Source organism: Pongo pygmaeus, chromosome 4 (genome assembly GCF_028885625.2).
Source record: "Pongo pygmaeus isolate AG05252 chromosome 4, NHGRI_mPonPyg2-v2.0_pri, whole genome shotgun sequence".
Lineage (NCBI taxonomy): Eukaryota > Metazoa > Chordata > Mammalia > Primates > Hominidae > Pongo > Pongo pygmaeus.
In genome coordinates, this window is record NC_072377.2 from 136,825,616 (window position 1) to 136,850,876 (window position 25,261).

The window sequence follows — 25,261 nt, forward strand, 5'->3', positions numbered from 1 at the left end:
AAGTCTAGGTTGTGGCCTGTGTAATAGGTGATGGGACTTGCTGGAGGCTGAGCCCCTCTCCCCACAGTGGCAGTTCCAAGGCTCAGAGAATAGAACACAAGTCCAAACCCATACTGACTTGGCCAGTGCCGGTGGACAGGGCCAAGCCCAGGGCCCCTGAGCAGGTTCTCTGCATCCCAATTGGCACAACACAGGTAGTGGAACTGTCCTCAGATTGTGTCTTTGCCTTACACTGCCATGCCAGGATCTCCCAATGGGCATATCCTTGGGGACAGACAAGTCTGCCTGAACTGCCCCCCAACACCTCTTCACAGGAGGACAGGGTTAGCCAGGAACCAAGGATGGCATGCTGTGCTGTAGAAATGCCTTTCATAGTATGCCAGGAGGTAGCAATAAGGTGTCTGAGTTGGGGTTTGCATGAGTACATTCGTCTGTGTGTGTGCATGTGTATAAGGTAGTTTCCTTCTTCAGGGGTTGATTGTGAGGTCCAAGTTTTTCATCCTGTGCAGTTACTAAGAATCAAATTATTTTTCTTTTTTTTTTTTTTTTTTTTTTTTTGAGATGGAGTTTCATTCTTCGTTCTTGTTGCCCAGGGTGGAGGAGTGCAATGGCACCATCTCGGCTCACTGCAACCTCTGCCTCCCAGGTTCAAGCGATTCTCCTGCTTCAGCCTCCTGAGTAGCTGGGATTAAAGGGGCCTGCTACCACGCCTGGCTACTTTTTTGTTTGTTTGTTTGTTTTTTGTATTTTTAGTAGAGACAGGGTTTCACCATGTTGGCCAGGCTGGTCTCGAACTCCTGACCTAAGGTGATCCACCCGCCTCGGCCTCCCAAAGTGTTGGGATTACAGGTGTGAGCCACCGCGCCTGGCCATTATTTTTTAACTTTATTTTGAAATAACTTTTGATTTAGAGAGAAGTTTGAAAATAGTACAGAGATTTCACATATACCCTTCATCTAGCTTTCTCTGATGTTAACAATTTAAATACGCATTATGCGTTTATCCAAACCAGGAAATTAACATTGGTCACAATAGTAATCACTGAACTATAGGCTTTGTTTGAATTTCACCAGTTTTTCTACTACTGCCCTTTTTCTATCGTAGGATCCCATCCAAAATCCCATGTTGTATTTAGTTGTCATGTCTCAGTCTCCAATCTGTGACTGTTCCTTAGTCTTTCCTTATCTTTCATGATCTTGACATTTTTATGAGTATTTTGATGAATGCTCCTCAGTTTGGGTTGGCATGATTTTTCTCACAATTAGATTGCGTTATGCACTTTTTGGTAATGATACCTTAGAAGTGATGCATTCTCTGGGCATCATACCAGTGGGTACATGATGTTGATGTGTCTTATTACTGGTGATGTTAACCTTGATCATTTGTCAAGTTGGTGTCTGCGGACTTTCTCTGCTGTAAAGGTACTATTTTTTCCTCTGTCACTAATAAATATCTTAAGGGAGGTTCTTCGAGATTATACAAAATCCTGTGTCTCCTCAAATTTCTATTCACTGATTTTAGCATTCATCACTAGGCCTTGACTGAAACAACTATTACTGCAGTTTGCCTAGTGATGGTTTTGCATTTTCTGATTCCTTCAACATTTATTAATTGGAATTCTTCTGAGAAGAAGAGCTTCCCCTCCACATCTATTTATTAATGTATGCAATTGTTAACTTATATCAGTACAGGTTCATACATACTTATTTTATTTCATCAGTTATAAACTAATGCTATCCATCTTTATTTTGTTGCTCCAGTTATTCTAGCTCAAACCAAGTTATTTTTCACTTTAAGGATAGAGAACGTAGATATCCAGGGTAAGGGCCTTTATCTGTCTCTGCAGTCAGGGCTAGAGGAGTCTGTGTTTACCCCTGCAGGAGGAGTGCCAGTCACAGCTTGTTGCTAAGTTTTCCATCAGGCAGCAGTTGAGCAGGAACACGAGCAGGGACTGATGGGACCTGGGTTGGGACTGAAGCTTCTGTTGGGGAAGGAAGGGCCCCAAGCAACCCAGAGTGTCTGATGCTGGGGTCCTCATCCCTGAGACATACTGCAGGGGTCAGATCTCAGTCTCCATGGGCATGGCCCTTCATATATAGCCCTCAGGGCCACGACCTCAGAGAGAAGAGGCCCTGTGTGTGAGGAAACCCAGCGGCCTCCTGCCCTGAGGCTAAAGGAACAGGAAGGGCAACAAATGCCCTGCTCTGGAGAGGGCCTAAGTTCATCTCCAGGGCCACAGGGCAGCAGCAGAGACAATCCTGGCTCATGGCCAGGGGCTAAGCATGGGCTGGCCTTTGCCTCAAGCATGTCCTCTTCTCCCATGGAGCATCATTAGGGTCTTGACCTTCCCATCAGTCCATGGGCTGGGAAAACTGAGGCAGTCACCTCTAAGCTGGATACCACTTCTGCCAGGTCTTGTGCTCCAGAGGCCCTGGGGGAACCTTGTATATTAAGGACCAGCCTTCTTTGCAGGCCACCAGTGATCTAAGACAGGGCTGCTGCCACACCGTAGATCCTCCTGTCCTCTTTTGCAGCTGGGCTGCCTCCTCTAGGAACCCATGAGTGGAGCTGCTGGTAGCCCACTGGTAGTGGAGCTGATGGAGTCTCCATCAAAGGGCCTGGACCTCTGGTGGCACTATCCTTGTGCTTTCCTGGGAACTGGGGTCAGGGCCTGAACAGCAGTAGGACTTACTGATTCCCCACCCATAACCCAGAGGCGAGCCAGGTTATGTGGTGAAGGCTAGGGCCTCTTCCCCTGCTAACAGGGAACTTCTGGGAGGCATTGAGAGCAGCAAGCAAGGGAATAATGAAACAGACTAACCCTCACGTGCGGCTGCCACTATGTGGGACTTCACATAGCGGCTCTCAAGGATGCACCACCTCCCCTGGGGTCTGGGTAGGCCCCGACAAAAGGGGAAAACCTTCCGTGATAGGCAGGTTTGTGGAGTTTCTTTCTATCAGGCCTGCAGGCTGCCCTGGGACATTGCTCGCGGGTGTGGAGACTGTCAAGATAGCCTGAATATTAACCAAGTTGATCATCCAAGTCCATACTCGGACCTGCCCTCTGGCAGATTCCAAAGGGGATAAGGTGTGGGGGCCTCTGGCTCCAGCCAGCCCGGCGAGACTTCTGTTTCCAGTCAATGCTTCAGAAAGTAGATCTTGCCAGAGAGCAGATAGAGGAGACTCAGGGGCTTCCCCTTGCTCTGGCCTGAATGTGCTTCCCTGTTTGTTTATCAGCTGCCTCACCCCAAACTGTTTGCCTCTGTGCTGTGTTCCTCTGACAACAGCCACCAGGATCTCAGAATATGCTTTTGTTCAGAGGCTGCCTCACCTGCACCTCCTGCCAGGTTTCTGGATAAACAGACTTTGTCCATCCCTCTTGGTGGGCAGCAGAACTCTCAGACAGAGTCCAAGGTGGCATTTTGACAAAAACAAGACTTTGACAAGACTGGTCAGGGGGAGCTGCAGGTACCTTGGGCCTCTAGAAGGACTGTAATTCCTCCCTTATGGGAGGCTGCATTCAATTTAGGTGTAAGGCTAACACAGGTGTGCCTTGTTTTCTAAAGCTGTGTTGTGGTTTTATGCATGTCTCTGGAGTCCAAAAGAAAGGCAAGGATCCCCATTTGGAATGAAGAAGGTGTGGAGAGAATGGACGTTCTGGGGAAAGGCTGGAATGACCCACGTGCTCTAGCAAGAAGCACAGACAGTCCAAGGCTGGTGGCTCCTGCTCAGTGTTTGCAAGACTGGAGGGCAGGTTCAGGCGGCAACTTCCAGAGCTTCCCCTCAGTGCTTGGTGACTGGCACAGACACGATGCCATTTGCTCATGTTCCCCTAATACAGACTGGTAGAGCTGTGGTGGATCCACTGTCAGGATGCAAGGGGCACAGCCAGGTCCCTGAGTGACCCTTCTCCTTCCCACAGCCCCTCCACTCCCATCCCTATCCTCCCACTCACACTCGCTGGTTCTTCTGCTTTGGTTTAGCCTCCAATGATCACAGAACTCGTCAATGAGGCTTTTCCATCTGTGGTAGCTTTTCTAATATAAAGAAAGAAAGATACTGAGAACATTTTAAGGTTTAGCAGCCTTCTGGCTTAGTTATTTGTAAATGAAAATATGAGTAGAAGAATTAAACAGCCAAAAAGATAACCCACAAAATGGGAGAAAATATTGGCAAATCATATATCTGATAAAGGATTTGTATCTAGAATATAAAAAGAACTCTTATAACTCAGCAATAAAAAGACAACCTGATTTAAAAATGGATAAAATCATTTGCCCATTTTGGAGAATAGACATTTTGCTAAAGAAATACAAATCAATTAGCACATGAAAAGATTCTCAGACTTCGAAGATAGCAGTGTGAGGAGCGCCAGCGCCATAGACCAGCTCCTCAGTGAAACAGCCATAACTGGTGAAAATACACACACACACACACACACACACACACACACACATTTAGAGTCTCTGGAAGTTGTCCTAAGGGCATATATTTATTCAAGAAAGTCGACTATATCTTGGCAAGAACAGTGGAAGTCTATGATATTTGAGTCATAACTCCTTCAGCCCTCCCTTTCCCCTTCCTTCCAGCACAAGAAAAATGGAAGTTCCACTCTAGGTGGGTATGGCCAAGAAAATAGAGTTCTCTCTCCCATCAGCTTCCAAGGAAGGGCTACAGCAGCCCACCAAGAGGGACAACCAATGCCTATCCCCCACCCATCCCTGTATTCTCTTAGCTCCAAACCACAGAAGCTAAAATCCTCATGAGTGCAACCAGGGGGTCATAGGTTCTCATCCTCTACCCACTGCCTATTCATATAGTAGAGACTCTACTCCAGGTGCCACAAGTTGAGAATATTAGAGCCTTGATTGCCCTTATCCCAGCTCATTCATACGGCAGAGGTTCCACACCAAGCTCCCACTTCCACTCAGTGTCTGACTCATAAAGTAGGGGTGTCATTCTGAGATAAATGGGCCACTTTCCCTGCCTACCTCTCTACAACAGGAGTTCAGATATTTTGCCCAGGGGGAAGAGATGATCCAAAAGAACAGAGTTCTAAAGCTGTCCCCACAGGAACGAACTTTATTTGAAATAGAGTGTATGAAAGGACAGCCTAAGATTGCTCTCAAGAACAATGGAGAATTTAGTGGTAAGCAACTAAAAGGATTCTGGTGACTCCATTAGAGCAACAAATGAACCCATAATGCAGCTAGTTTACCAGGAAAAAACAGAAAACAAACAAACAAAACAAGAAAGAGACAGCTAAGAGCAGCCCTTCTGGAATCAAAACAAACCTTATAGATTTGCCTCAAAAACTACCACTGCAAAGGGGCTTGACGTCAATTGGATTAGACTGTGGGACAATATATGCCCCCAGGGCATTATTGAAATGAGTAAGGCAACTGGCTAGCAATTAGTGAGGCTAACAGCTGGGTGAGATACCAGCAGAGACAGACAGCTTAATAGAAAGATCAGGCTGGCGTGGTGGCTCATGCCTGTAATCCTAGCACTTTGGGAGGCCAAGGCGGGTGGATCACCTGAGGCCGGGAGTTCGAGACCAGCCTGGCTAATGTGGGGAAACCCCATCTCTACTAAAAATACAAAAATTAGCTGGCCGTGGTGGCAGATCCCTGTAATCCCAGCTACTCAGGAGGCCAAGGCAGGAGAATTGCTGGAATCCAGGAGGCGGAGGTTGCAGTGAGCCGAGATCATGCCACTGTACTCCAGCTTGGGCAACAGAGTGAGACTTCATCTCAGAAAAAAAGAAGAAGAAGAAAGATCAGGGAAATGGGGGTGGAAGAATGTGACAGTACCTAATTTCTACAATATATTATCTAAAATGTCCAGTTTTTAACAAAAAATTACGAGATATGCAGAGAAACAGAAAAATATGACCTATACATGGGGGGAAAATGTGGGCAACAGTAACTGCCCGAGAGGGCCCACATGTCAAATTTTAACAGACTTTAAAGCAGCCATTATAAATATGTTCAAAGAATGAAAGGAAGTCATGCTTTTGAAAGTATGATGACAATATTGCATCAAATAGAGAATAGCAATAAAGAGAGAAAAATTACATTTATATTTTTAAAAGCTGAGCCAGACATGATGGCATGTGCCTATAGTCCCAGTTACTCAGGAGGCTGAAGTAGGAGGATTGCTTAAGCCCAGGAGTTCAACCCCAGCCTGGGCAACAGAAAGAGACCTTGTCTCTTAAACAAACAAACAAACAAAACAACTAAATAGAAATTCTGGAGTAAAAATATACAATAATTGAAATTTAAAAGTAATTCAAGGGCCTTAACAGAAGATTTGAACAGGCAAAAGAAAGAATCAGCAAACTTGAAGACAGAGGATTGGAAATTATGCAATCCAAAGAACAGAAGGAAAAAGGGAATAAAGAAAATGTATAGAGTCTTAGAGAAATGGGGAACACCATTAAACATAGCAATATATGCATAATGGAAATACTAGCAGAGGAGAGAGAGAGAAAAGGGCAGAAAAAATGCTCAAAGAAATAATGACTGAAAACTTCCCAAATTTGGTGGAAAACATTAATCTACACATTTCAGAAGCTCGACAAACTCCAAATAGAATAATCACAAAGAGATCCACACCCTAATACATCATGGTAAAACTGCTTAAACAAAAAAAAAAGACAAAAACGAAGGGAAAATTTTGAAAGCAGCAAATATATGACTAGGTACATACAAGAGAACTCCAATAAGATCAACGTTTGACTTCTCATCAGAAACCATAAAGGACAGAAGGCAGTGGAGTGGCATATTCTAAGTGCTGAAGGAAAAAGAAACTGTCAACCAAGAATCATGCATCCAACAAAACTGTCTTTCAAAAATGAGATAAAGAAATTCAAAAATACACAAAACTTGAGAGGATTGTTTCTAGCAGTGATGTCTTACAAGAAATATTAAAGGAGGCACTTCAGAAATAAATTGAACCAAAAATTTGCGAAATGTATACTTTAAAAACTATAAAATGTCATTGAAAGAAATTCCAGAAGCCCTTAAAAAGTGGAAAAGCTTCCCATGTTCTGTTCATGGAGCAGAAGACTTGTTAGTATGGCAGTGCTCTCCAAATTGATCAATAGATTCAATGCAAAAGATGTTCAACATTAGTTATTAGAGAAATGCAATCAAAACCACAATGAGATACCTCTTTACACCCACTACGATGACTAAAATTAAAGACACACAATAACACATACTGGTAGGAATGTGGAGAAATTGAAACCCTCATTCATTGCTGTTGGGATTGTAAAATGGTGTAGCCACTTTGGAAAGCAGATTAGGAGTTCTGCAAAAGGTTAAGTATATACTTACCATATGACCCAACAATTTCACTACTATGTATATGACCCAAGAATTTCGGCTGGTCTTGAACTCCTGACCTCAGGTGACCCACCCGCCTCGGCCTCCCAAAGTGCTGGGATTACAGGTGTGACCCACTGCACCCAGCCCAAACCATGGAATATTATTAAACCATAAAAAGTATTGAAGTGCTGATACACTGCACAATGACATGGATGAACTTAGAAAAGGAGCTAAGTATAAGAAGCCAGTCACAAAAGACTATATATTGTATGATTCCATTTATATGAAATGTCCAGAATAGGCAAATTCATAGAGACAGGAAGTAGATTAGTGGTTTCCAGGGGCTAGAGGAAGTAGAGAATGAGGAGTGACTGCTAACAGGTACGGGTTTTCTTTCAAGGGTGATGAAAATTCTAAAATCAGATCATTGCTGATGGTTGCACAAGTCTGTGAATATACTAAAAATGACTGAATTGTGTACTTTAAAAGAGTAAATGTTATGGTGTATAAATTATATCTCAATAAAGTTGTTACAAAAAAGTAATTAACTAGCCAGGTTTGTTTTTGTTTTTGTTTTGTTTTTTCAGATGGTCAAGGAATTCCCAGCTTTAAGTCACAATCAAGTGACAAAGATAGAACTGGGGTGGATGTATAGTCCATTATTAACTACTACTTCTTACTTTTCTCTAGAATAAAGGATAACTATGAGAGGATACTATAGAAATCAATCTTTTATTCTTAAAAGGACCATTGCTAATTTTTCACTCACAGTCATCTCTGGGATTGAATTCCATTTATCAAATCCCTTTTATAAGAGCTTTTCTAGCTTTTAGTAATGGGCTGGAATAATTTTTGTTTCTTAGAATTTCTTTCTCTTAGTCAGATTTAAGTGTAACCTGCTTTGCTTATTCATCCATGTGTTCTAAGTCATGATTTTGCTCAGGACAAATGCTCTACTAGTATGAGCCTGGTAGAAAGGGAACTACCATTTAATGAGGCCTGTAATGTGTCAGATGTTCCACTGACATTTCCCATCCAATGCACACAACAAACCCCGGGGCAGGTATTATTGTCATCTTTTTGAAGGTGAAGAAGCAGGCTAATAGAGGCGAATGGATTGCCCAACATCACACAGTCCAAAGTTGCAGACCCCGAGAAAGCCTGTGTTCTTTGCTGAACACCAGGCTACCTTCCAGCATTCTCAGTTCCGTGCAGGTCAGACGGGGTTCACTTATCTTTATGGTCCTTTATGGCTCTGGTAAAAACTAAAACTGCCAGACTTTGGCTACTTGGAGAATTAGTTCAAGGCTGAGGGTGATTTTCCAAGTGCAATGTGTGATACTCCTCAGCCCAAGAACCACATTTTCCAGGCTGATTTTCTATGACTCCTAATTAATTGTTCAATATTCATTCAACAATTTGCTAAGCACTTACTGTGTGCCTAGCACTGTGCAAACACTAGTCATCTAAAATATGATTATACGGATTATTCAGGCTTTAGAACTGTCCTTCTGCTGGAGGATCGTGAGGAGGGGGTGCCTCTTTCCTCTCTAGCCAAAGAGCAAGGGTGAAGTGACCCAGAACAGGGCCCACCCCACCCAGGGCTGCTGGCCTCATGCATGCACATGTGCACATCTGTCCTGTAAAGTATGCTTGACCTTGAGCTTTGTGAGGGCAGGGACCGTGTCTTTCTTGTGCCCCACACAGAGACTGGCCTGGAGCAGGTAGGTACTCAATGTCAGTTGAATCAGTGATTAAGCAATTTTTTTTTTTTTTTTTTTTTTTACCAATTCACTAGGAGAACTTGGGCTGGTTGCTTTATTGCTGTGTGCTTTCATTTCCTCATTTGTAAAACGAGGATAAAAAGAGCACCCATCTCACATGGCAACCCTGAGATCCCCTGAGATAATACATGGCACTCAGTGAGCACTCCACACACTGTTACTGCCTTTCCCATTACTCCCTTTACTATAGGGAGGCATGGGAGGCGGCACATCCTTCTATGCCAAGAGTGACCTCCCATCCCCTATTACCTTGTCACCTGGATTTTTGTTTCTTAAATTAGAGCTGAAGGCCATGTGGCCCAGCTAAATGGAGCTCACTCTGCTCTGTTGTGAGAACCTTGGTCTGGGACCCTGCTGATGGGACAGACATAGTAACCCCGGGAGGCCCCATCAGAGGGGCAGGGAGAGGGGAGGTAAGCTGTGTTTCAGAAATGTTAGGGTTTGACTTGAAAGCACAGCCCCAAAGCAATGCCAGCCAGCTCCTCACCAGGACATCCGCCATTAGCCTCTGAGCTGGTCATGTGTATGTATGTGTGTGTGCATGTATGTGCAGACATGTGCAGGGACCCACAGGGACAGGTCTGTCCCATCAAGGAAAGCACTGTCTCCCACTGGGCCCGCCATGTCACTGTTAACCACAGGGAGGTTCTGTGGCCCTGACTAGTGGAGACCCAAGACATATCCCTCAAACCTGAAGGGCCCAGGGGCAGGCACGGCCTGGTTTCCTAAGAAAAGTCCTTTCTAAAGGGCCCCTCTTAGGACTGGCAGCTGATTTACTGGACTCTAGCCCTTCACTCCAGGTAGAACTTCGTCTGCCAATCCTGTGTCCTAATACCAGGTCCCTCACAGCTTTCCAAAAAGACACTTTTGGCACCATAACTCCCCAAAGGAGAGCCCAGCCCTAGAGTCAACCATGGGTAGCCATGCAGTCTAGCTGCCTTCACCTGCTGGTTGAAAGCAGGGTCTCCAAAGGCAGATAGCACCCCTCACGGGCTTGGGGCAAATGGCCACTGCGTGTGCATTGCTCTTCCTGTGCTGCATGATGCTGACAGGGCTTCTTGGGCCCCTCTTCAGGGAGGGAATGGGACCGAAAGCCATCGATGCAGAGCCTACAGGAAGGAGAATGATGGGAGCTGGCCCTCACCTCACCCCCCTTCCCAGTGTCCCCATTCAGAACTCCTGCATCTGCTTCATTTCCTGGAGACCAGGTTTGACCCCCTACCAGGGCCAGCTTCATGGGCATGCAACTGTGCAGTCACACAGAGTGCCACACTTGGTTTCAATGCTTTGCCACTGCTGTATTGAAATTCTTAATAATTTTTGACCAAGGAGTTCTGCATTTTCAGTTTGCCCTGGACCTTGCAAATTAAGTAGCCAGTTCCCAGTCCTACCCTTTGCTCATGCAATGCCTGGCTCCACATCTAACAGCCTTCCTTTCCTTTCTATCTCTAAATCCTATCTATCCTGCCCTAAGGCAAAGTCCAGACAGAAAAATATTTGACAGACTACAAAGGAGAGCACATTATATTTGAAAGAGCTTTTCTGCTCAACTGCAGATGGAATGACGATAGTTGGCATGTTAACGCCTCTACCAATCTTGAGTTCTTCTTGGCTCTGTCTAAGGCTAAAGGCTGTGATGGAGGCCTTCTACTCCTAGTCCTGGGTAATTGTCTCCTGGTATCACATTCCTTGAAGAAGTGTAGGGCATCATATTTAATAAGCTCATTTTGTCCTGCCTTAGGGAATATAGGTCCAAAGCAGGACACTGGTACAAGATTGGGTTCTGAGGCCCAAGTAGGTATCTATCATGCTCATTTACTTGCTATGACTTCAGACAAATCCCATTCTCACAGTCTCAGTTTAATCTTCTACAAAATGGGTCACACCACATCATGAGGCTTTGGGGCCTCAATTGCTCATCTCTCTAAGTTAGAAGCAGATTCCAAGCTTTTATCTGAAGCTTTGGACAGTTATTTTTGGAGGTAGATGGCCATGAATGCAGGCACACGTCCTGTTTACCACTTCCGGTCTATGGACTGGCAGAACACATTAATTTGGCCATACAGTTTTAGAGGATTCATTTCCTTTGTCCTGAAGCCCATGCAGGAGCCCCAGGTGAGGCAGTGCTACTCTGGGTACAGTCTGAGATTTATCCTTGGATTGTGCCTGAGCAGCAGAGCACTGAGTTCCTGGCCCGAGTTGTTTTTCTTCTGCAGAGCGGTGTTGGGCGTTGCCTGTGGCCAGCATTGTGAGCACTGTGGCAGGCGGCCTCATGAATCTTGCTATTGTCTCTAGGACAGGGCTATTCTCGAGGACATTATCCTCAGCATAACAGAGTGGCTCCTTTGTGGAAGAAGTACATAGGAGACACTTCTTTCGGATCTCAGTATTCAGAACAACTGTGCTTCTGCGAATAAGCAGACTACTTCGGATACTGTAACCCTTCTGAGAGCTGAGCTGCTGGGATATGCAGAGCCAGTTTTGGAGTCCCATCTGGCAAGCAGGCAGGCCCATGGACAGGATAGTCTAGGGTCAGTCTTACCCCAGGCTTGGTCTTTGCAGCTTCCCTCCTCTTTATTTTCCATTTGCCCCAATTCCCTTAGCTTTTTGTTTTACATTTTTCTCTTGTATGTGTCTTTATAAACACCTCTGTCTGCTGCAGAATGAGGTGTGATATAAATACGTAAGTTTGTGCTTAAATCCACCACACTTTCAAGGGAGTTGTGAGGATTCAGAAGGAATTGTTTGGCGAATGCAGTAAAAGCAGCCCCACCCAAGATAGAGCTAGGGCTGAGTGAGAGATAGGGGTCTTTCCTCCAGACCGGATCATCTCACCACAGACAGCAGCCCCCAAAACCCAAGCCCAAAGTGCTCATTGGCATCTGTTTATTTATTTATTTGTTTTTAATAAATGAAAGGTCACTAAACACACTTTGAAATTTTTGTCACCTCCCTTGAGATGTTGTTTAATTGACTTAAGTCAAACTGAAACTGGCTGAAACTCATTTTGTAGATGCACTGGCAGGGACTTGTTAGGGCAGCAGCATCCCACAGTCCCTAGGGAATGGGAGGGACCACACTTCTGGAAAGACTGGATGGGAAGGAGGGTGTAGAGATGTAGGAGGGGAGCTAGGGAGCCCTGGAGAGGAGTAAGTAGGCCCTAGAATGATGGGGCCCTGAATCAGGCCACAAGCTTGGCCTAGGCGTGAGTGGACCAGGGACCACATGATTTTTCAGAGGGGCCTGCTCAGAAAATAAAGTCACAGAGCTCCTGGAACCACTTGCACTTTTCAACAAGGGAAAAGAAATTTTACCCCTGGACCAAGTGGCCATGCCCTCTGCCCTGCCCTTTGGGATTTTCAAACACCTCCCCTCTGCACCAGGCTGGCTTCTGAAGATGCAGTGCCACCTTTACTTTGGACTGCCTCACAGCTGAGGGGTCACCAGTCACAGCCATGGCCTCGGCTCACTTCTTGCTATGTGTAATGCGAGCAGAGTAGGAGCATCACCCTCCCTTTCCAAAGAGGATCCTGAGTTTCAGGGAGGGCAGTGACCTGCCCCAGGTTACTTGCCCCAGTCCCGGCACAGGCCAGTCAAACCCAGGGCTGCAAGGCCTATGCCCTTTGTACAAAGGCAATATCCTGGCACAGGGGAGGAGAGTCTGCCCACCAGCCTTGCTAATATTCCCTCGGAGCTGGGCTGGGGTTGAGGTCTGCCTCGGGGTTGGGCTCACGCTTCATGCTGTCTTCCTTGGCAGTGGAATCTGGTGTGTGAGGACAACTGGAAGGTGCCCCTCACCACCTCCCTGTTCTTCGTAGGCGTGCTTCTCGGCTCCTTCGTGTCCGGGCAGCTGTCAGACAGGTAAGGACATGGGAGGGGAGGAAGGTGGGATGGTGCCCCTTGTCAATCACTGCCTATCTTGGGGCTGGACTGAATTCAGGGTATTTCTACCCAGAGAAAGGGAGGACCCTCAGGCCACTGATTCAGTGATAGGAGGAGCCCTGATGTCTCCTATTCACCCTGCCCTCAGTCCCCTTCACCTGGACACACTTTTGTTCCATTCTGCCAGCCTCATGCTCCCAGGGCTTTGGCCAGTGGTGGGGAGGGGCCACTGACCCCACTGGAAAGTGGGGTCCTCATACCACAGACTCCTTGACAAAACATGACGTTGCCATCACCACTGCCCTCCCTGCTCCACCACCACCTCGGGTAGGGGTGGATGGCACAGGATCTGTCTGCAAACAGCCAGCAGCCAGACAGTGAGCCCAAACTGTGCACACACTGGTGCTGTGGCTTGGACCCTGGGCTGGGCACTGGGGCCACAGAGCTGATGCTGGCTCTGGGCCTCATAGAGCTTACAGGCCTGAGGAGGCAGCATCACAGCACCGGGAAACAGTATTCCACAGGCCCCTGTATGTGCTGGGTGACAAGTGCAGGAAGGTGGGGGTGCTAAATGGCAGTGCTGGGGAAAGCTTCCCAGCCCAAGCCAACAGCCAGAGACCTGAGTTTGGAAAATGGGGCAGGAAAGGCTGTTCTGCTCACACCTGTGCTCCATTCTATCCACTGGTCACTACCAGAATGCGAAGGTAACACTTAAACCAACTTCAGTATCACCAACAGACATTGCTGAAAGCTACACCTTCCCACAGAGCAGTGGTTTGTAATTTTGGTTGCATGCTACTCATTTGGGAAACTTTCCAAAATCTTAATACCCAAACTGTATCCCAAAATCTTGGGAGGTGGGGTGCTGGCATCAGTATTTTTTCCAAGCTCTCCAGGTGATTCCAAGTGCAGCCAAGGTTAAAAACCACTTGCAGAGTGACTCTTAGTTCTGGATTTACAGAATTTTCATGTTGCTGATTCAAGAAATATCTGCAATCTGTGCTGTACCCACTTTCCGGAAATGTGCTGGTAGCATCTATCTGTGGCTCCTTCTAAAGAGCATATTTCCACGTGGTCTTTGCACATGCTGCTCCGTGCTTTTGAGACATGGCGTCTCCACAGGAAGCTGAGAATCTCAAAAGCTATCTCCTGAGCAGACGGATGCCTGAGACCTCACCAAGGAGGAAGATGGGAGGATGTGACAGGGAAAAAAGTCTGCCAGAGCCCTGAAAAAACACGAAGTCTGCATTGATGCCTGACTCAGGGCTTGCAGCCTTGGCAACCTACACAACTCATGTTTTGTGTTACACTGCATTCTCTAGGTTTGGCAGGAAGAACGTTCTCTTCGCAACCATGGCTGTACAGACTGGCTTCAGCTTCCTGCAGATTTTCTCCATCAGCTGGGAGATGTTCACTGTGTTATTTGTCATCGTGGGCATGGGCCAGATCTCCAACTATGTGGTAGCCTTCATACTAGGTAGGAATGGCTTCTGGGACATGGGGTACTTCCCTCTAACTCTCTGAAAGGCCCAGAAAGAGGAAATCATCGGGCCATTGGGCTGTGCTTCCAAAGCCTTTGGATATATGTGTGTTGGGAGGGAGCTGTAGCCACAGCTCTTGGAGCAAGTCAGGGGCAGGGCAGGCACTCACAGGGAGCCACCTCTGTGCTGAGCCCTGAAATATGGTGGAGAAGGAGAGCAGGAGCCATTAAGAACCAGCTGCACAACAGCTGAGACACATTCTCAGGAGCACAGGGCTTAAGAGAGGCACAGAGGAGGACAGTTTAGGGGAAGGGCAGCCTGAGGATGTCTTTGATCTGAGTTGTGTAGGCTTGAGACTTCTTCCTGGTTGCCTGTGAAGAGACTTAGGGCAGTCACTGTGCCCAGTACACAGGTGGGGAGGCTCATGCCAGACAGGGGGAGTTCAGTGCCAGCCCGCCATCACTGGGCCTATCTGGCCTCACCCTGAGTCAGAGCCCACCCCAGAGCCTATCAGCTAAGCACAGGACAAGCCTCCCTGCACTGATAGTAGCCCCATCTCCTGTCAGGTGGCATGAGGAAGACTCATCAGCTACAAGGTCATGAGGAGGTCCCTGGGGCCCTCAGCAGCTTTTCCTGGGAGGGAGTTAGGTGAGCTCCAGGCAAGTTGATGAGGGTCATCCACAGGAATGAGAGAGTGTGTTCTCTGAGCCCAGCAAATGGGCAAATGAGAGAAGCAGAGGTGAGGGGTATCCCTGGGACAGTAGACACCAGTTCCCATCATCTCTAGGGTGATAATATATTCTAGGTGGCTCAATACCATCCCAATTTGTCCCTATTGTCACAGTGTCCTTATTAATAATACTCCTTTAATAGAAGTCTAATGATTCTTCTTGCTTCGAAAGTCCGAATCTGGTTAGGTGACTCTGATTGCTTTATAAGAGTCTGAAGGACTCGTTGGCTTTGGAGATGCTGCACTGTCTTAATTGATGATGTGTACACCTTCTGTCAAGTTGCCAGGATGGAAATATTCCAACTCTACTCCTTTAATTATTTGCGAAGAGCCCCGTGCCATGGGCTCAGCCTCAGTGTCTGCAGAGGGGAGGAGGGAGGAGAGAAGGTAGGAAGAACATGCTGGAGCCACATGGTCCCAGCAGATAGCACACTCTTCAGCAGGCCCCAGCGGGAGGAGGCTGCTCCCCTTCCTGCAGGGGGAAGGAGCGGGGCAAGATTTTCTTGAAGATCATTTGTGTAGAGGACACAGGGAGCTTCAGGCCAGTGTTGTTGGAAACTGGAGGTTGGAGGATCTTAGGATAGAAATTGCAATCTCCTAGTCCCCAGTGGCTCCAAGAACACAAGGCAAAGCCTATTGTCTTCATGTTCAAAGTCCTCAGAATCCATCTTCCGTGTGATGATCCTCCCTAAGCCTGAAAAACCCAACATGTGGCTCTGCTTGGGCCAGACACATACCAAAAGCCAAACAGGCCTCCACAAAACGGAGGACTCTGACCAGCAGGCCCATATCCCAGGAGGACCTGAAGGGCCATCTGGAACAGAAGGGCAGAGAGTCACGGTGAAGCCAGAGAAGCTCTCTCCGTGGGAATGGGAACAAGGTGGGACTTGTGCCAGTTGGTGGCATCCCTGGTTCTATAGAATGGGCAGCATTGAGATCTGCCTTTTCAGTGGCACAGGGTGATTCTGGGGTCTCCAAGCCTCCCCTATGTGAGTGGGTGAGGCAGGGAGAGCATACCCCAGGCTTCCTATAAGAAAGGGCTGCCCCCTGGCTCTGACACTATCATCTACTCTCCTCCCAGCTCCCATGCAGCGTGTGGTCCCACATGCAGGGTGAAGAAGGGTAAGAGGGCCAAGGGGAAAGTAAGGCCACAGAAGATCAGTCAAGCCAGCAGTCAGTAGGTAAGACCCTGGGTGCAGCAGCCTTGCTATCAGCCGGGATCCAGGCCTCTCAGGGCTTACTATCAGCCTGGGGCCAGGCCTGTTATAGGGTGCTCTGGGAGCCTCTCCGTGGTAGTTTACTCCATTGTGCTCTGCAGGAGATTGCTGGCTTTTGTGTCCTGGTATGAGACTCGTTGTGTTAGGTTCTCAGGTCTGAAAGTTTAAGTGTCCCTGAAAACCAGCTTGCTCTGGAATGGCTGGACGCCCCATTCAGCACCTGGGGTTGGGGGACACAGTACAAAGGCAAGGTGGCTGCTAGCTTCCCTACAGTGCAGCAGCGCTCTCTGGTGTTTCTGGGATAAAATAGCCGAATTCCAGGTTGTATTTGACTAAAATAAACCAAAGGGTGTGGTCTGGGCTGAGGAGTTTGGTAGGCGCCTTTGCTTCCACCCTCTGGCCCTAAGGAAGGGTTGGCAAAGCTCTGCATGATAATTTCACATTAACTTGGGAAGCCAAATTACTCCCACTGTCAAAGCAGTGCAGAAATGAGTCTTTGTTTTGTGCTGCTTTTTAAAAATGATCAAGGCTGCCACAGTCATAGCAGACTAGAAAAGAGAAAGAAAGAACAGTGCTACCCAACACAGCATAAAGCAGACATGCCTGGAAGTGATGGTGTTGCCGGAATGATGCTGGTTTAGGAGGAAATGACCACTCGGGACCAAGGACACTAACCCTACCCAAGCTCCAGCTCCCCTCACAATCTCCTACTGTTGCCCAGAAATAATGCCCTCCACCTGTCAACAGCCTTCTGGGTAGAATGCCATCAGTATCCTCTCTGATCCCCCATAAGTAGCTGCTTAAACACAAAAAGTGTTTTTGTGTTTAAAAACACAAAAAAACTCTTGACTGATTCATTAATTCAGTGTTTTTCAGTACTTCTAACATCAGCCTCCCATGTGACATTTCTTTGGGCATGCTGAACCATTTAAAGCTTTGTTTCCTCTGATGTCTAGAGGTTCCTCCTTTTGATAGGTGTGTAAGTGATGGCATCTTCCTTTACAACTCTGGCTACCAGGAAGCTCAGGCAAATTTGAAATTTAACTACATCAATGATGCAGCTTTTACCAGCCACATATATATATATATATATATATTTTTTTTTTTTTTTTTTTTTTACTGTTTTTAAGTTGAAAAGTTGAAATATAATTTTGTCTTCGCCTGTTTGGGATGCCATAACAAAATCCTGTAGGCTGGGTGGTTTAAACAACCAAAATTTATTTTCCACAGTTGTGGAGGGTAGAAGTCCAAGATCAAAGTGCCAGCAGGGTTGGTGTCTGGTGAGGGTTCTCCCGTTGGGTTGCAGATGGCTGCCTTCTCCCTAAGTCCTCACATGGTCTTTCCTCTGCACAAGTGCTCAGAAAGAGGGAGAGCAAGAAAGAGAGAGCGAGCCATAGAGAGCTCACTTTCTGGTGTCTCTTCTTGTAAGGACACTAATCCTATACCCTATCAGTTCAGGGGATCAATGTATGAATAATAGAGGGACACAAACATTCAGTCCATGACAGATTTGCATACCATGATATTCACAATTTTAAAGTGTATAATTCCGTGGTTTTTAGTATATTCACAAAGTTGTACAGCCATCAACACTATCTAACTCCTCATCACCCTGAAAAGAAACCCTATATGAATTAGCAGTCATTTCCCTCTTCCCTTCGCCCCGGCAACCACTAATTTACTTTCTGCCTTTAATGGATTTCCCTATTCCGCACATTTGATATGAACAGAATCATATATCATGTGGCCTTTGTGACTGACTTCACTTGTTTTCAAGGTTGATCCATGTTGTAAAATGAATTAGTATTCCACTGGATGAAGACAACACATTTCAGTTATCCATTCATCAGTCATTGAACATCTGGGTGTTTCTACTTTGGGGCTGTTATGAATAATGCTATGAACATTGGAGAATAAGTATTTTTGTGGATATATGTTTTTAATTCTCTTGGGTATAAGGTAGGACCTCTGCTGGGTCCTATGGTGATTCTATATTTAACCTTTTGAGGAACTGCCAAACTGTTTTCAAAATAGTCAGCTGCATATTTTTGTTCTTTTCACCAAGACACAACTTTTTACTTTTCTTTATATCTTACTTTAATGTTACCATTATTTTATTGTATTTAAATTTGAAGTTGCCTCAAAATCTCAAAGGGATGAGCTGGCATATAAATACGTAAACATGATGCAGAAATTTGCTGGCATACCTTATTTGCATTGCACCATGAGAGGGAAGAACTGGGGGGACCCAGGGAAGAGCAAGAACTTACTCCTGTCTGTTCACAAGGAGCTCACTGCCTGGTTGTGCCTCTGCAGTCACTGTGGACATGGGGACATGGGTCAAGGGAGTGGGGCACAGATTGCTGGGTATACACAGAGATAGGAAATGTTACTTTTGACTGGAGTGATCGGTGCAGAGAGAAGGGAAGCCCTGAGCAGGGGAACATCTGTTAAGCCCTGAAGAGGAGTTCTGCTGTCTTCCACTGGGCCTTTTTGGATCAAAGGCATTGTACTTTCCATCATTCCCCTGACATGTAGCACATGTCAACTGCTTGATCAGGATAAAGAATAACTATTACTGAGCACCTGCCACATGCCAGACACCCTCCTAGGCACTTTACATACATGATCTCAGTCTTCATAATAATATCTCCATGAAGGAGGGCTTATCACCGTCACTCTAGTAGCAACTCAGCCTCAAGGAACCCAGGTTCTCCCCGTGCCAGATGGAGGACACTCCTAGCCCATGGTTCCTGGGTCTCACCTCATATCCTGGCAGCTGCACTACAGTCTCGTTTCTTGAGCTGGGGTCTACTGAGAGCCTATGTTAGTCATTTATGAAGGTGCATGTCCTGCCTCTGTGTGGAATGGGCCCAGCGGTTCCTGGGGCAGGTACTGCTCTACATGGAAGGCAGCCTGGCCCTCTCTGAGTCACTCCTTCTTGGAGAGAGTGCTCAGATTCAGATGGGTGTGACAGGTGGTGGGCAATACTCCTAGGGCTATGCTGGCCCTCATCCTAGCCAGGTCATGTCCTTTTGGCTTAGATGTCAAAGTTTCACTCCCAGGAGAAACTCAGAGGCCCAGCCAGACCAAGACCAACCAGGCTTTGCCCTAGAAGCAAAGCAGGCAGAAGAGGCAGATAGAGCATAGGGGACCAAGACAGGGATCCCCAGTCAGCACAGCAGGAGTCACCACTGTCATCTGTTTCACTGCCACATGGAAAGCTCATGGCAGCTGCAGGCCATAAAAGATCTGTGTAATCAGGCTTCTCTCCTAGCATTACTCAGAGGGGGCTGGCTGGCTTCCAGTGACAAGCCAAGGAAGGGAAAATGCAAATCCACTTCTGAAAGGGGGATAAGGTGGGTGGATCACCTGAGGTCAGGAGTTCAAGACCAGCCTGGCCAACATGGCAAAACCCCGTCTCTACTAAAAATACAAAAATTAGCCGGGCATGGTGGCAAGCGCCTGTAGTCCCAGCTACTTGGGAGGCTGAGGCAGGAAAATCGCTTGAACCCAGGAGGCAGAGGTTACAGTGAGCTGAGATTGCACCACTGCACTCTGGCCTAGGCAACAAAGCACAAGTCTGTCTCAAAAAAAAAAAAAGAAAAGAAAAGAAAAAGAAAACTGTAAAAATGATAGCAGGATATGGCCTCACCCATCTCCCCTCATGTCTCTACTGGAATCTCAGTTGAAGAACTGCTTTATAAGGCCAAGTCATGCCCCCAGTAATTTTTTTCTCGGAAGGTAGACCAGTATCCATAGAGCAAATAAGGCTTAAATCCTGGTGCACCACTTATTATGTGCATGAATTTAGGCAATTGGCTTTAACTCTGAAGTCTCAGCTAATTATGTGTAAAGTAGGAGGAATATTAGTTTTTGTTTTAGTTTTTGTTTTTGTTTGAGATGGATTTCGCTCTTGTTGCCCAGTCTGGAGTGCAGTGGCATGATCTCGGCTCACTGCAACCTCTGCCTCCTGGGTTCAAGCAATTATCCTGTCTCAGCCTTCCGAGTAGCTGGGATTACAGGTGCATGCCACCATGCCTGGCTAATTTTTGTATTCTCAGTAGAGACGGGTTTCATCATATTGGTCAGGCTGGTCTCAAACTCCTGACCTCAGGTGATCTGCCTGCCTCGGCCTCCCAAGTGCTGGAATTACAGGCATAAGCCACCGTGCCTGGCCTGGAATATTAGTTTTTATATAACTGGTGTGAAGGGTCAAAGAGATAATATATATAAACACTTAGCCTGGAACCTGTCTCAAAGTACCTACTCAAAAAAATGCTAGCTGTGAAGACGGTGATCCTGTTTAAGGAAGGGTGACTGCCTAAAAGAGAGCAGAAAGTAGGGCTAAAAAGGAATTATTTCGATTTGTACCATCCATGCTGTCCGCAGGAAGGCAAAGAGAGAGACCTACAAAGTCTCTGTCCCCAACATGCACTCTGCAAAGTTATATAACTGTTCTGGTCTGAGACCCACGCTTAGAGAGGGAGATTATCCGGGAACCCAGTGTGTAACTTCTCTTTTCTTAGCAAGGTCATGAAGGTAGGAGAAAGCTCCTCTGGCCTCACAATTCTACAAGATTCTCACTTGATCCTGCGCACTTTCTCTTTTCCAGAATCAAACCCTCTGCTGCTGAATCTCTGCTTAGGAATAAAGCACCTTCTATTTATTTCCACATCATAATCACAGCCAAAGGGTTTAGAAACCAGTGCATAGCAGGAAGGTCATTAATGAGGTCAGAAAAGACCTGGAAATCATACTCATGATCCTCAAAGAAGTCAGGCCCTATCCTTGGAAATGGGTTTATAGGCTGAGCAATGCTCTGGGTGGTTAGGGCAATTGTCTCCAACATGGGATGCAGGAGGCACAAAGTGCTGGCTGTTTCTATCAGTCTGGGTTTTTAAGTGGCCTCTCGAGAGGGACCCACTGAGGCAGATCTCTCAGTTATGAACAGTGAAGGTGAATGAGTGGGGTGGGATGGGAACAGGTAGGTGGTAAAATGAGAAACCAGCCAACATAGTAATTTTGCTGCGTCTCTGGAATTAGCTCTTAATCCCTTAGCCTGTGCCTAGAGCAAATAAACATGACTGAGAAAATCTCTCTTAAAAGGCAAGCATGAATGACCTTTGAATTGTCTGTTTTGTATCTTCCGGGCCACTTCTCTGTAGCGTGGGCAGATCCCCAACAAAAGGCAGAGCCGTTGCCATTGGTCAAATGGCGGAGGCCCCAGGTGTAGAGAACCAAGGGCAGACTCTGTGGAAAGGGCCCGGAGCACCGTGACAAGAGAAGGAGCTTTGTTCTTGGACTCCCATCTGATGCCGAGTGATCCACTGTGGCACTGAGCAGAGCAGAGGCCGATAATCGCCTGCATGTCCTTTCCCAAAAAGCAATGCCCGCACCAAGCAGTCATGGGCCTTTCTGCTGTTCAGGGAAAGCACTGTGGAGTTCAATGGGTGTGTGGCCAGGTCTAGGGCTGCTGCTTGCAGGGGCAGCAGAACAGCGCCTGCTTTTTTTTCCTTGGTCCAAATGGACTGTGTCTGCCTGGGCTGATCTCTGGGCACAGCATGGCTGCAGGGAGTTCAGTCCTGAGTGCTGAAGGCCTGTCTGTGCACCTCCAGAGCCAGCTCACTCCAACTGATTTCTCAGGGTTCAGGCATGGGTAAGTGTGCCCTGAGGTCTTGGAAATGGTGAACTCTCCACTGCTTCCTGATGGGCCAATGTCTGTTTATTTACAGTTCAGAACTGTTGGAAAGGCTACACACACCGTGACCCCACATGGCCCCTCAGAAGAGCCACTGCTTTTCTCCTGAAATGCTCTCTCTGCTTCTCATGTTGGGACTCTTATTTTGGAAATGTGGCATTCTCAGAAGGGATTAGCTCTTGGAGCTGGGCATGATATTTTTATGACATGGAATGGCCTTAAAATAAGTTGGCCAGGTGCAGTGGCTCATGCCTGTAATCCCAACATTTTGGGAGGCCAAGGCAGGTGGATCACTTGAGGTCAGGAGTTCAAGACCAGCCTGGCCAACATAGTGAAACTCTGTCTCTACTAAAAATACAAAAATTAGCCAGGCATGGTGGTGTACGCCTGTAGTCCTAGCTATTCGGAAGGCTGAAGTGGGAAGGTCACTTGAGCTCGGGAGGTGGAGGTTGCAGTGAGCTGAGATCACGCCACTGCACTGCAGCCCGGGCAACAGAGGGAGACTTTATCTCAATAATAATAATAATAATAATAAATTAATTAAAAATAAATAAATAAATCTATGGCTCCATTAAAATCTCATAGAAATTCAACCCTTCTATAAGTTGCCAAGTCTTGGATCACGTCCCACCTTCCTCTACCCTGACCATGCCTGCTCTGGGCCATGAGGCAAATGCCTTTCCCCTTTTCTAAGTGGTGATAGTTTGAACTCTAACTGCCACATAATGATATAAAAAGCAAATATTAAAGTGAGTTAATATGCTAATACTCCTCCCTTGTTTTGAACAGGAACAGAAATTCTTGGCAAGTCAGTTCGTATTATATTCTCTACATTAGGAGTGTGCACATTTTTTGCAGTTGGCTATATGCTGCTGCCACTGTTTGCTTACTTCATCAGAGACTGGCGGATGCTGCTGCTGGCGCTGACGGTGCCGGGAGTGCTGTGTGTCCCGCTGTGGTGGTGAGTGTGACTCGTCCCCAGACAGGCCCTCTGCTGCGGGTCAGCACACCTGGAACACACCTGGAGCCTGGTGCTGACCTAGCCTGGGCTTGCATGACCTCCACAGAACTCGCGGAGGCCAGCTTCCAAGCCGGGAGAGTTTTTGCCTTAATGTGGGTGGGCCTGTGTGCTGGAGTTTGAGTCTCCATTGTCCTAAAAAGCACATTCTCAGGATTCCAATCTCTTCCTTGACACCAGCCACTCTTGTCTGTTGCTACTTGTTATTTGTGGAGCTGGTGGTGTTGGATTTTGTTGTTTTTAACTCTGCCCCCTGCTCTTTCATCACTTTTCTCTCTCTAGAAAAATTTCACTCTATCCAACTAATGTAATTCTTCAAGCTTCCCTGTCATATAACGATTAGAATCTATGAAAGGGAAGCCTATTTGTTAGCACTATGATAGTGTGCCTATTTATCTGCTATATCTTGAAGAGTGAGAAAATTACTTTTTATTTAATAAATTGTTAGAGAAATGTTCTCTTCTCTCCTCCCACAACCTCCCAACTCAGTTTTAACACAACAGTTATAGGAATAACAAAGTTTGAAGATTCTGGCCTCAGTCTTACCCAATATGACTATCTGGGGGATTTCAGGTGAAAGAATAAATTAAAAATCATGGAACAAGGTGTCAGACATAGCCTCTTTTTGAAGATTTCCTGTTTCTTTGCTTTTTCATATTTAAGCAAGAGAAAAGGGGATTTCTTCCATGGGTCTGGTTCTATCTCTCTCTCATTCTCTTTCTCTCTCATTAATTCTTCTTGGTTTGATTTCATTATATCAAAGTCAAATCTTCCAGCACTGACTGGTTTCACCGAACTGCATAACTTCTACCTGCTTACACATAACACAAGCTTCTTTGACCATTTTTTGGAACTCACAATTTAGACTAGACCTCATGGTTGCCCTGTCCTTTGGACACCTCCTGACTGGGAAGCTGTCTAGGCCTTTATCTTACTGCAGCTGTTAGGCAGTCATAGAGGTTGACAGGCAGGCCACCTGTCTGACTAGACAGCGCAGGTCAGGTGGGCTCACTCTAAGCCCCTGTATTCTCATGACCTGTAAGAGTGCTGTGATTTACCAGTGTGAATTATTGGCATGAAGTGTGCAGGGGGAGTTGACAGTTTGTTAAAGGTTAGGTATTATTCTGATTTGCAACATTGCTCTGGAACCCTGTCTGAGGACCAGGAAACCCGGCCTGAGGAGCAGTGAATAAGGGCTGGCCATTATCTACATAGCTGTGCCTCCAAGGAAAGCATCCCAGATTTACAAGAGCAGAGCAATTTTCTGAATGAGAGTAATTATCATCATCATCATCTGTCCTTCTCTCCACAACTCCCTTGCTAGCTGAATTTATTGGAAAAGATGTTAGTGACTAAGGTTCTCTCAAGACACAAGACAAGATTATTCAAAGGTTCTTTTCTGCCTCTTCAGCTGAATGATTTTAATAAACTATGTTCTCTGGCTCTAGTTGTCATTTTGACCTAAGAGACCAGTACTTTCAAAATGTTATAATTAGCCAGGTATAGTGGTTCACACCTGTAATCCCGGCACTTTGGGAGGCCAAGGTGGGAGGATCACTTTAGCCCAGCAGTTCGAAACCAGCCTGGGCAACATGGCAAAACCCTGTCTGTACTAAAAATAAAAAATTAGCTGGGTGCAGTGGTGAGCGCCTGTAGTCCCAGCTACTTAGGAGGCGGAGGTGGGAGGGTCCCTTGAGCCCGGGAGTTCGAGATTACAGTGAGCTATATGATCATGCCACTGCACTCCAGCCTGCATAGAATGAGATGCTGTCTCAAAAAAAAAGTTATAATCAATCTTATTAATGTATGATTCTATCAGAGAGAAAGACAGAGAGAGAGAGAGAATAGCAATATAAAGCCTCTGATGGGCTGTACAGAGATTAGCAGGGATGAGATCTTTGCCTCAGGACCATATGTCACAGCGAGGAATGAACAGCTCTGATCCATTAGCCCTCCAGAGTCAGCCTCCAGAGTTTCCAGCAGAGAAGGTCCATCCCACAGGGAGCCTGCTCACTCTGCCCTAAGGAGAGCTTTCTTCTGTTCCCCAGGAGCAGGTCCATGAATGCTCCTGGCTGTGGGCATACTGTACCAGGGACAGGACTTGCCCCAGACAGAGG

General features: G+C 46.5%; 1 protein-coding gene and 1 long non-coding RNA gene across 2 annotated transcripts in view; one reads left to right on the top strand and one right to left on the bottom strand.

Moving 5' to 3' along the window:
• The window catches only part of SLC22A4 (solute carrier family 22 member 4), a 50,100-nt gene that overhangs the window by 5,022 nt on the left and 19,817 nt on the right, over nt 1-25,261 (top strand). The window contains exons 2-4 of the mRNA XM_054488307.2: nt 12,873-12,976; nt 14,320-14,474; nt 22,916-23,087. Of these exons, the coding sequence (XP_054344282.1) occupies nt 12,873-12,976; nt 14,320-14,474; nt 22,916-23,087 (431 nt within the window). The remainder of the gene's footprint in view (nt 1-12,872; nt 12,977-14,319; nt 14,475-22,915; nt 23,088-25,261) is intronic.
• Nucleotides 11,988-25,261, bottom strand: part of LOC129036753 (uncharacterized) — a 58,533-nt gene continuing 45,259 nt past the window's right edge. The window contains exon 8 of the long non-coding RNA XR_008502641.1: nt 11,988-12,965. This is a non-coding gene — a long non-coding RNA (uncharacterized LOC129036753). The remainder of the gene's footprint in view (nt 12,966-25,261) is intronic.